The 12,861-nt window shown below is 34.2% G+C and overlaps 1 protein-coding gene across 5 annotated transcripts in view; it reads right to left on the bottom strand.

The window, feature by feature from the left end:
* Positions 1 to 480: 480 nt before the first annotated feature.
* LOC110447234 (polypeptide N-acetylgalactosaminyltransferase 13-like) overlaps positions 481 to 12,861 on the bottom strand; it is a 46,345-nt gene continuing 33,964 nt past the window's right edge. For all 5 annotated transcript variants that reach the window (XM_021492780.1, XM_021492782.1, XM_021492781.1 and 2 more), the window contains 4 exons: positions 11,439 to 11,573; positions 8,657 to 8,761; positions 5,348 to 5,482; positions 481 to 4,922 (listed from right to left, as the gene is read on the bottom strand). In XM_021492780.1, coding sequence (XP_021348455.1) covers positions 4,797 to 4,922; positions 5,348 to 5,482; positions 8,657 to 8,761; positions 11,439 to 11,573 — 501 coding nt within the window. In that variant the 3' untranslated portion in view covers positions 481 to 4,796. The remainder of the gene's footprint in view (positions 4,923 to 5,347; positions 5,483 to 8,656; positions 8,762 to 11,438; positions 11,574 to 12,861) is intronic.

Here is a 12,861-nt window from a genome sequence, read left to right as displayed (position 1 = left end):
AGACCTTTGCAGATTTAACTCTTCAACACAGCAATTTTGTTTAAGGACTCATATAACCTATGCCATCCAAAGATGATTTTCGTTACGTCAACTTTAATGTAAAGTTTAAACTATGATCGTACTCCGTAATGTATGCCTCAAAACCTTTAAAACTACAGATCACCTTCTCATGTCAAAATGAAATTAAAACAACAGGGAAATCTACACAATAAAATTCTACTTATTTTTGTACATATGGTTATACTTTTTAACTCATTTTTAAAAAGAAAAGATGACTTAAATAAATAAGCACACATACTACGAACTGAAAGCACGTGTTGTGAGGGGTCACAATTAGACTATGCGTGCCAAATAAATGCGAGTCTTGGTTGTGATCTTTACTTTACAAAATGGTAGCCAAATAGAACGGGATGAAAGAGGTCACAAGTAGTTAATAGACATGTACATTCATCTCTGGTAAAGAATCGAACCTGTCTTTGGAATCCTAGTAACACTACGCTTTTGCTGTAACACAAATGCTGGAAAGGAGAATGTGCACACCAAAATGAGGCCTGCCAATGCAGTACACTTGTAGGTGTCCATACATACTCCGACAACTATGGGAATCCAAATGCGATACTCGATTGATATTCATAGTCGGACGTACAACAACATGGAGTCCCAATCCCGTTTTTTATGACAATGGGGCGTTCCAAAATTGTATATAACGTCTGTTAGTACAGGTTTAGTTCACAACGGAATCCATATAATGGAGAACACCAAACAAGTGGTCTCTCAACCCAGGTGGTCTACTGAACGGAGGTGGTCGCGTCAACATATTTGACATATATAAAATGCATGAACGTAATAACACATTTCTCAAAATTGCAACTGTTACCCATTTTGTGATCTTTACATATCAAATCATCACCGGCTATATACAAATAGGTTGGAATATTACACAATAGTACGTATTGCAAGAAAATCAACAGATTGGAAATAAATAAACCCTGTAATAACACAAGCGTCCTTACTGTATTGCCCTATACCTAAAATGTACAGGACACTTGTATTGAACCACCAAAATATAATATAACATAAATACCGTTTCTGTATAGGATATGCATTACCCAAGTTAAATTCTTGATACAAATTACATCAAGGCCATTTCGTATAAATGACACTAACATTTTCACCATGCATGTTAATTTGTTACAACTGTACAACACAACTGGTTTCTAATTGTCGCTTTTAAATGTACTAAATCTCGTGCTTGTGTTTAAAACATGTTTTCATAGATTTGAGTCTGTAATAAATAATCAAAAATCCTTGATTTCGAATAGTGGATATAACGCGCAAATGATTTTACAGCACATCCTATCTGTGCACTTTTGTTTGGACTCAAAATTTCTTCTCGTCCACAAAAATAAACAGTATAAAGACAAAAAAGAAATCCCAATGCTGAAATGTGTTTATATGTCATGTTGTTGTAAATGGTACTACCAAAGACTATACAGACCCCATGAAGCCAGAGCAAATCTATGAAAAACATGGTTTAGCATTAATAGATAGAGCGATCCCTTACTACACTCTTAATTCTAGGTTACATACGAAAATATGGATGTCTGTCATAAATGGGATGATATGGCACAATAACCATGCGAACTTGTACATATGCATGATGGCAAAAGGGCGGAATGACATATCCAAACAGCAACTGTACTCGTATGTATGATGATCAATGAACACTGTCATACCCTACCAAAGGAACACTCATAAACAATTCATATATGATGACAAATGAACATAATGACATACACTGGGTCTGACCGAGTAACCTCCTCCTACATGTACATTGCATGAGTTGCAGCAAATAGCAAACATTACATATCCACACTACGACTGTATACGTATGTATGGTGATCAATGAACATGATGTCATACCTTACAAAGAGAACTTCCACATATGAACATAATGACATACAATGTATATATGATGGCATATGAACATAATGGCAAACAACGCCATCTAGCCCAACAATTCCCCGTATGTATGATGACAAATGTAACACAATGACATACAATGTATATATGATGGCACACAATGTATATATGATGGCATATGAACATAATGGCATAAAACGCCATCTAGCCCAGCAATTCCCCGTATGTATGATGACAAATGTAACACAATGACATACAATGTGTGTATGATGACAAATGTAACACAATGAGATACAATGTATAAATGATGACAAATGTAACACAATGACATACAATTTATAAATGATGACAAATGTAACACAATGACATAAAATGTATATATGATGACAAATGTAACACAATGACATACAATGCATTTAGCCCAGCTACTTCCTCGTATGTATAATAACGCATGCGCACTGTGATATATCCGACAAGCAACTTCCACACACGTACGGGGATGACCAATGAGCTACCTTAACATAACTTGCCTGTAGTATTATGATTCGTTGGTTTAATTAAAACCGTTATAAATGATTCACCACTATCCCGAAGCAAAATAAGCCGTTCACAAAAAACACAAGGTCAAAAATGACATAATACATTCATTATGCATAATTAAGCATTCTAAAATATTCATATATAAAGGTGATTAACGACAGGAGCATAACATGATAATATTCCTTAATTAAGTTTGTAGTAAAAAATAAATAAAGAAGAGTTAACAGATCACCCAGGTCACCTAGGCCACATGTAAGCCATTGCTAACGGGATGTAGTTATCTTACTAAAGGGAAGTTTTTAAAAGGTTAACAAAGCAGTTAATGGCAGGATAACACTTACATGTTTAAGGAACATAAACCCTGGGAACTTCCTTTTAAATTATATAAAATGTCCAGTTTATTTATCAATATAATCTATTTTCCTATGATGATAACAATATTTGCTTCATTTATAAAATATATAAACTATTTACTAAGTGATTTATCAAGACGCATTTAATGACAGATTCGGAAACGGATTTATATAAGTTATTTCAACTTGTTTCCGGATCCCATTCCTCTGTACTTTGTATGTTATGTGATGTAATGCAACTTAATTTGGAATGAAATAAAGTTTATATTAATGACAGATGCTCATATCGATAATAATACTGTAAGTGTTTATTACAATTTGATATCTTATATCAAGAAAAATATAATATTCTTATCACCAAAACACTGCTTTACCTCAACTATATATATATTCGAAACTCGTTAATCGGGAAGCATGACAAAATGTTTGGATTACACGATGTCCGGATAAACGAATCATGACTTTTGTCAGTGATGTTGTGTGGTTTATTTTGTTAATAGTTTTAGATAAGTAACTACATATATACATTTTGTAAATGGCACTAAACTGCGTATCTGACTAGACTGGGTAAATCACGTGACATCAAAATATGATCTCCCTCTTCTGTCGCGCCCAATTGTGTTCCTTGCATGATCACATTTCATCCATCCACGCGCTACCTTTGTATTGTCTAAGAACTGATGTGCATATATAAACTAACATATTTTTATTTTTCTGTTTCAAACATTTATGTAATGGGACATTTCTGTTTAATAAAATACCAATTATGAAACATCTCTGTGTTATAAATACCTGCTATGGCATATTTCCTTTAGATCAATCTTGTCTCGGAGTTACACATTAGAATATTTCCCTCTTAGAGTGAATATGAATAGCTGACCGGAAAACTGGTCTTGTATAATAAAAAAATAAAAAATCAGTTAAATCTGATTTATTTTACAAACAAAAGGTATGATGATATGATGTCAGATGATAAAACATACATGTAATCAAGATTACACTTTATAACGAATCGAGAATATTGTATTATATCTACCCTCCTCAAAACTTACTTCCGTAACATACGCGACATATGGGATATAGGCAGTGCAGTATATAAATGTCAGCTTGCACTATGATGACATTCGGGGCAAAAAATCACAAAAAAATAGATCGCACACAAAACACCACTCAGCAATCAAAATTTTAAAAAAAATCATTAATCATCATCTGTACTTGCTTAAAACCTTACAATTCATAGAACAAGGTCAACATATTTTACATAGTAATCCATGCCGTCAATGGTAAAATAAGAAGCTGTAACAATGCGTTATGATTTATTATCTTAATTGTTATTTAAAACTTAATTATTTTTCAATTGTTTATCCCCACAGTAAATAACAAGCGATCTCTCAGACGATTGACGTTACATAACATCCCTGATCAAAGAGCTATAGAGGAGGTACATTATTGTTCAATCCAAACCACAATTTACGATCGAAAGCCATGTGCATAATTAGTTTACCTTATTCTACAATTTCTAACACAGAATAAGGAGTGCTTCACATCGTTACATTTTCAGGTAAATACCGCAATGCTTTTAAAAAAACATCAATAAAACTATACCTGCCATAATTACTTTTTTTCAATATATGTAAATAAGAACATATCAACTTCTCCTGTGGCAGGTTCCAAAACGCAAAGAAAATTACCCAGCATCTGCATCTGGAACACTACCTGTTTCGGTTGCTCATTTAAAAACTTTAAACAGACCATTAATTTAAGTTATACAACTTTCGTAACCTTTTCAACTCGTCTTGAACATCACTTGTATTTCATACAATCTGAGCGACTTATCTGTAATGGACGTGTAATATAGCGTAATTGAAATATATCACTATAAGAATATTAACGTACATTAATACTTTTAAGACGCACTTTGAACCAGTACTGGCTATGTTTCACAACGATAGTATTCGAGGTTGATTATGCTGGACGGGGTTAATAATTGTACTTGTTGAACTGCCATTTTTGAGATATTGCGGCTGGCTGACATGTCCTCATTACTGGCCCCGATCCATCCATATCGAGACACAAGCCACTCTTTTCGTGTTTTATAAAACCATTCTGAAAAAACGAACACAATGGTAGCTATATCAAATCATCTGGGCCAGTTTTATAAAATATCAAATACCGAAAGTCGCTTGATACTTCGACCTAGATTATTCATGCAGTTTAATTAATTAAGCGGCGAAAACCACAACATTAATTATCGGATATCTAATTAAATGTGTACTATATCAAAAATATTATAGGCTAACACGTTAAAATATTCATAATAAATCACATTTATGTAAACAAAATATATTCATTACGTAGCCACGGGTTAATACACCATTGACATAAAATGCTATTTGTTTATGAACGGTGTGATGTTACATGCTCTTTTTTTTTGCTCCTTTACATTTTAAATGTCACGTTTATTCGTCAAAATCAAAACAGAAACGTCAACTTAAACTCCAAATATGTTGATGACGTAGCTTGCTGCCTACCTTCTCGTGTAGCCAGGTGTCCCGGGGTCCTATAATACAGTCTTCAAGCATAGGCCGTGCTCCGTCAAACATCTGTTTAAGTACCACACATTGCAAAGAGGTCTGTAGTAGTTTGTCTTGTCTCCAGGAAAACCCCTGTAAAACAAATCGTGGATAATGAAACATCAAACATACACCTGCAACGCATAATGAAGTTAAAATATTGCTACGAAAAGGATATCAAGCTAAAACAATTCTGACACTGTGCCTGAGTTCATAGAAAATTGCCATGAATCACCTGCAATGCATAATGATGCTAAAATGATGCAACGAAAAAGTGTAAAGCAGAACGAATTCTGACATTGAGTTCATTGAAAATTACTATGAATCGAATCCATTCGAAGAAACATATTTGATATTTTTCGTACTTAGATGCAACACCTATGATTGGGGGGTTTGGGTTTGCAACAACACGTATGTCTATGAAAAGTCTAAACTGCAAATTTAACATTTACAGACAAACGTTTCCGACCGCACCGCTGTGTTAATAGAAATGGTAAACTTTTCTATCTCTGTGAGTTAAATGTAACGGAAACAATTTTAAAGTCTGTAATGATGCCAGTGCATGCAGGAGGCAGTAGAGAAAGACGTATTCCAATAAATTATGGAATAAGCAGAGAGGTAAATGATACATAAACAAATAGCATCGTATAAGAGCATTTAACTCCAACCGTAGCTAAGTTAAACACCAAAAGTGCAAGATCTTCAGGTTAGACTTAAGAATCAACTCACTAGATCGATATGAATTTTGTGACAAATTATTCTCTTTGAGAATCTTCTAATTATAAGGCTGCCCCCAATCATACGTTTGAACTTTTTATATGGCAAACTACAAGTGTCTGCTCTCCCTAAAATGCTGGCGTGGACATGTAATACAAATAAAGACCAATTTGTGATTTTTAAGCTATTTATGACCATAACTGAATAGTTTATTTTTTTTTAATTTTTGAAGTTTTCTCTTTTTTTTTTTCGGCGAGTTGGTATGCGGTTTATTTTACGTTCGATCGAATAACCAATGTGACAATTACAGCTACATATCATACTGAGATATACACAGGGTCGGACAACTCGACACTACGATCGTCATAATGTCTATGATGAAAAAGTTTGAGATCTTATGAACACAAATCTGCTTATCTCTTTGTATCTCCGATCCCCGTACCATTTATACTGTGTTGTAGTATTCATACATTGGTCAAATCGAATGATGAATATATGTGTTACTGCTGATCAGACTACAATACCCTCACATTTTATACAGTATTTCTAGCATGAACATGACCTTTACCTACAACAGGTGTCTAATATTCCTAATCGTGTGCTAAGATGTACAAGATTGCTATTAAAAACTTTATTTATGGAGAAGTTAGCCCCAGTCGTGCACTAGAAGGCAGGTAGACGCATATGTAGACCGAAAATATATGCAACTACAGCTTGTTAAAGCCATGTAAATTCCGACGCATATAGCATGGTGCGAACCCACGCCTTTGGTAGCACTGGGGCCCCAACATGGCCTCGCTACGTCAACTCTATGTCGGGTCAATCTGATGTCAGTACCATACACAATGTACCATCTCGTATGTGTAAACCTCGCATCAATCAACATAAAAGACAGTTGTGAGTTTGACGAACCTGGTGTCAATACTGTTAGTCTTGAGAAAATCTTTTATTCTGATTATTTTCACGATCACTTATCGTTTTTGTGAACGGATATCATAACTTCAAATGATATCGATTTTTTGGCAAAAGAATAGCGTGAACCTGTTAAGGGGTCTTATCAAATTGTAGTTAAATTGCAAACTTCATTTAGCTTGATACTTCGATCTAGACTATTCATGCACAGTTCGAGAAAGACATTGCATTGCGGATACATGTAACACACTCTTATGATATTGTGCAAGACATATATAGTCCCCTGCTCTAAGGACATATATCCTTCTTGTCTAAAATGCTGTGGAGGGCAAGCGATCTGCGAAATATCGTGATGACAATTTTCTTCACAACTTACAATATGCTTACTGCCAATCAACAGAGACAGACTGACCTTCTGAGATTGTTTGATGACACTACTGCGGCTATAAACAACAAACTGTTCAGCAATTCTGAAACTACTTGTTCTGACCTATCTGATAAAATTTGATATTATCTAAAAAACATTATTGTCAAATTATTGTCCATCAGTTATACTTGTTGACGCACATTCCTTGGTTCAGTCCTATTTGGCAGGAAGCAATGTGTGGCATTAGGAAAGGTTGTCTCTGGTGACAGAACTCTTAACGTTAGTGTTCAGCAAGGACAAATCTTAAGATTAAGAAAGTAGTGTTCTCCACTCGTGCAAATCGGAGACCATTTTTGCAGACACAAGTTTTCATTTCGTTATGCTGATGATACCCAAGTGCACAAGTCTCCTAATCTCGATTGGAGGCGTGCTTGTTCGGCATCAGCGTCTGGTTTGGCTTCAGTATGTAAAAACTAAACCGTGAAAACATCAGGTTTGTGCTTCAGTATGTAAAAACTGAACCGTGACAAAAACTGATTTTGTTATAAAAGAAGAAAGCTCATTCCCGGTTAAGAGTTGATATCAGTGTCATAAATGGTGTTCCATATGTGAGTAACTTCAACACTGTCTTGACCCCAAAAACACAAGAAAAATAACAATTGATTTCAGCATCTAATTCGTGGTATTTAAAAATCAGCAATATCGGTTGTTTTCATCTATTCTTGAAATCAGACGCCTGCAGACAAAGGCACGAGCACGGAATATCATATAACACCTGTCCTTAAATCCTCTCTCTGGCTATCAGTGCAAACTCCTTATGAACGCGTTCAAAGAAAAGTCTAAATTGTGCCTCAACACAAGGCTACTGTCGTGCAATTCAGATCAGCCTCTTGTGCCGGACTGACAGTCCCGGAACACACACGGGCACTAACGGAAACTGATTCGATAACAAATCAATTTTGAATTATGAAAAACAACTCCAAGAAAACATACGCAACGCATCGTTAGCTGTTTACGTATTGCTTCACAATCCAAGCGACAGAAAAAGTTTAACACTTCAAAATAAATTGCTCATTTTCCCCAGCTATTTATTAACTTTATACTTTTATTAACAAATGTTGAAATTTAGGATATATTTTCGTCAAGTGCAAGATGTTTTGTTCTGTTTAGATTTGAGGGCACTATATCTATTTCATACGGTAGCATCCTAATTGCTTCACGTGACAAATACGCGTCCCTGCAATGACGCCTCAACAGACACGTTAGCTAACCTGTGAGGCTAGATGATGATGACATTCTTCTGCAAATAAATTGTCCGGAGCCTGGAACAAGTATTGATGATTGTCTAGACACCGGTTGTCTTGAAGGTTCCTGGCCTACAATTAAAACGTTTTACGTAATTAAAAAAAAAGGTTAAGCGTGGGCTTAATTGCTAATATGCTATCGACAAACACAAACACAAAATTCCTGCGACCTTGATCTATATAACCACGACCACTCCACTTTATATATCTATGCCCATCACTAACTAGGAGATGGCTTTACATAAGCTCCAAGCTTGCTATCAAATCTTCCAGCATACTTTTGATGTATTGTTCTACCTTATTCTTCAATAAATATTGTTTAAACTAACATTACTGCGTCTTTGCTTGTTATATATAGATGTAGTCATAACAAAGCTGAAAATGTATGTTACTATGTGTATACGTACAGTGTATATGTATGTTATACTGAACTATGTGTATACGTACAGTATATTTGTATGTAAAACTGAACTATGTGTATATGTACAGTTTATATGTATGTTATACTAAACTATGTTTATACGTACAGTATAAATGTATGTTATACTGAACTATGTGTATATGTACAGTGTATATGTATGTTATATTAAACTATGTTTATACGTACAGTGCATATGTATGTTATACTGAACTATGTTTATACGTACAGTATATTATTATGTTATACTCAACTATGTTTATATGTACAGTATATATGTATGTTATACTAAACTATGTTTATATGTACAGTGTATATGTATGTTATACTAAACTATGTTTATACGTACAGTATATATTATGTTATACTGAACTATGTTTATACGTACAGTGTATATGTATGTTATATTGAACTATGTTTATACGTACAGTATAAATGTATGTTATACTGAACTATGTTTATATGTACAGTATATAATTATGTTATACTCAACTATGTTTATATGTACAGTGTATATGTATGTTATACTGAACTATGTTTTTACGTACAGTATATATACGCACAGTATATATGTACTTGTATGTTAGCAGTGCTGATCATGCTAAAGATATGTGAAATGCTTTATGAATAGATGCACTGCTACATTGTCGTTATATAGTAGTCTACATCATGTTATGTAAGTACAATGTATGGTTTTGTTATACATGTAATGTCATAAAAATAGCTGTGCTGAATCTGGCTATATATTGAAGTATTACTAAATTGTGTTACAGACTAAATCGTGTAACAGACTAAATCACGTTACAGATAAATCATGTTTTATATATATGTTCTAGTTCTAGTACTTTATTAGTCAAAAGCTCTTAGGCCATATATGTACATACATATATGCATATAACATTCTCTAAACATAAATAGACAGGAAAGTGACATCACAGTATACATAAAACACCGTTCAATATTGTGCATATAACAACACGTAATTAACACATAACAGTTATGAAACACCACAATACATACACCTTAAATTAACGCCTCTTAAATGCTAAATATAAATATTTTCCTAAATTGGTTAGCTCTCTAACATTATTTATACTAAGTAGTTGTATCGTTTAAAAATCGAAGGTTTTTTGTTATAATATTGTTTGATTAATATGTGCCTGATGTTGTTATAAAATGGAAAAATCTAAATAAAATGAAACGCGTCTTCTATATCTCTCAAATTACGTTTGTTACAAATCCTGTTTCTGCGTGTGACGTTATGATGTCTTCCAATTTCCATATTTAATTTATGAGACGATATCCTAAATTAAGTTAACATTTGTTTGTATTTATTTTCAATAGGTTTACTTAAATAAAATTGAATACAATGACTATCTATTAAGTGTTGATATAAAAACCCTTTATGAGAAGCCGTTACTTTTGACAATATGCTTTGTTTGGAAGTATCTATCAGTCTCTGTTCAATTATTTTAAAAGAAACATTAAATGGCAATGAAGAGTCCAACATGTAATTATATGTATTGCTGAGTCACGTTATAGACTAATGTAGTGCTAAGAAATTATGTGTAGAACTTTTAAATTGTCAACGTTTTTTAGGTTGGATACATTGTACCATCATGTACCTGTCCGTCACACAAGTTAAATGACATTTTACTTCATGTTGATAAAGCACTCTGTAAATCAAACTATTTAAACGTCAGATTAATCACTTGATCACTTGCGCCTCAAAACGCAAATACGACCAACGATGCATTTTGGTCGACCATAACAAAGAGTACACTGTATTTGTTTGTTAATTAAAGGAAGCATTGACGGTATATAAACCTGACTTAAGTTTAATTAACTTCCATTAGCTTAGCAAAGTTATTAAAATTTATATGAACTTATTTGTTAGTCATCAGATAAAATTCCATGTGTAAGGTGCTTGTTACTTACGACAATGAGTATTACTCATTATAATGTTAATGATACGTGTCGGGAAATTTTTCATCTGTAATATCAAAAATTTTAAAGTGTAAGTTTAACGTATTTAATTCAATGATGGTGTCTGTACAGACGAGTCATCATTAGCTTACTCGGCAGCTTTTCAAAGTTTAAAGGGTCCCAAGGACACAAAATTGATCAACCAGAAAATTATGTTTACGTGTAATGTACTTGAAATTTAGCCTGCTGCCTTTGTTGGGATGCAAAGAGGAACCCTTTGATAACATACAATTAAATACATATGGATGGCACTGCCGACAATTTACCATGATCATTATCAGGTATATTAGTGTATACATCAATGTATCAAGCAATAATGGCGATTCCCATTATCGCAGTACTTACAGATCCCCAGGCAAACGTGTTGCGGTCAAACACGGCCAGTTCTGGCCATATATTCTCCATATACCAGGTAAAATTTTTACAATGTAGTCTTTCTTTTAACTTCAGTCTTTCTGTAATGTCACCGGAATCCATAGTCTGAAAATAATAGAATAAATAAAACAATGTGATATTTTCACTTTTTTTTTTTAAAGAATATACTTGCAAACTTATGTTTGACTTGATTTAGCCCGAGTTTCCTCAATACCTGACACCAGACTTAGACATTTTGACCGATATATGTCTGGTGTGGGATACCAGACATATATCTGTCGAAATGTCTAAGTCTGGTGTCGAGGCCAGATGAAACTCGGGCTAGACTTGATTGTACATCCTATTCTAAAATAGAAAGACATATCGCTCAGCCATATCTTAGCATTTTTGTCCTTTTATTATGTAAATGACGCATATGTAAACTTCATAAATTGCAGCTTTGAATATACTGTCAATCACTTCATTTTGGCAAATAGTTATTTTCTCATGACTGAGCTTCGAATGTACAATACGAGATAATGAAAATTCGCGAAATGCTGAACAATGTTACCCATATTTCTTAAATATTTGTAAATAAATATTTGCAGGATATTTAAATTTCTTTTATACATTTTCTTTTATGGAGCATTTCCACGATTAAGTTCAAGTTTGCCTTTTAATTGTGTAGATATGTGTGACACCGACTGTGAAACGTTTTGTTTTGCTTTATTGTGTTTTTAGTGGAAAACGAAATTAAAAATTAAAAATAAAAGCAGGTAAGTGTTGATGGTGTGGATATAAAATTACAAAAGGCAAAATTACAAATGTGTGCCTTAAAGTCCTCTAATGCTGTGTTCTCAGTGTAATGCTGCTCCCGGGAGAACAAATTATCATAAGGTGCAGTAAAAAGATCATCCATCATTGGTGGCCTTGTTCGGTTCTGGGGGGTGTAGGATGGAGATTGGTGACACTACCGCAGTAAGGCGACCTAGTACAGGCCAGGACCCTCCTTATGTTTGGTTTGGTTTTATTTTGTTTGACGTCCTATTAACAACACTAGGGCCATTTAAGGACAATTCTCCTCTATGTATGTTGTGTATGCAGACATGGGTATATGTGTACAGGAGACACGGTATCTTGTGTATGCAGACATGCGTATATGTGTACAGGAGACTCGGTATGTTGTGTATGCAGACATGGTTCTATGTGTACAGGAGACACGGGATGTTGTGTATGCAGACATGGTTATATGTCTACAGGAGACCCGGTATGTTGTGTATGCAGATATGCGTATATGGGTACAGGAGACACGGTATGTTGTGTATGAAGACATGCGTATATGTGTACAGGAGACACGGCCTGTTGTGCATGCAGACATGCGTATATGTGTACAGGAGACACGGGATGTTGTGTA

This window comes from Mizuhopecten yessoensis, unplaced genomic scaffold, assembly GCF_002113885.1.
Source record: "Mizuhopecten yessoensis strain PY_sf001 unplaced genomic scaffold, ASM211388v2 scaffold3235, whole genome shotgun sequence".
Taxonomy (NCBI): Eukaryota; Metazoa; Mollusca; class Bivalvia; order Pectinida; family Pectinidae; genus Mizuhopecten; species Mizuhopecten yessoensis.
This window is presented reverse-complemented; position numbering and strand designations above follow the sequence as displayed.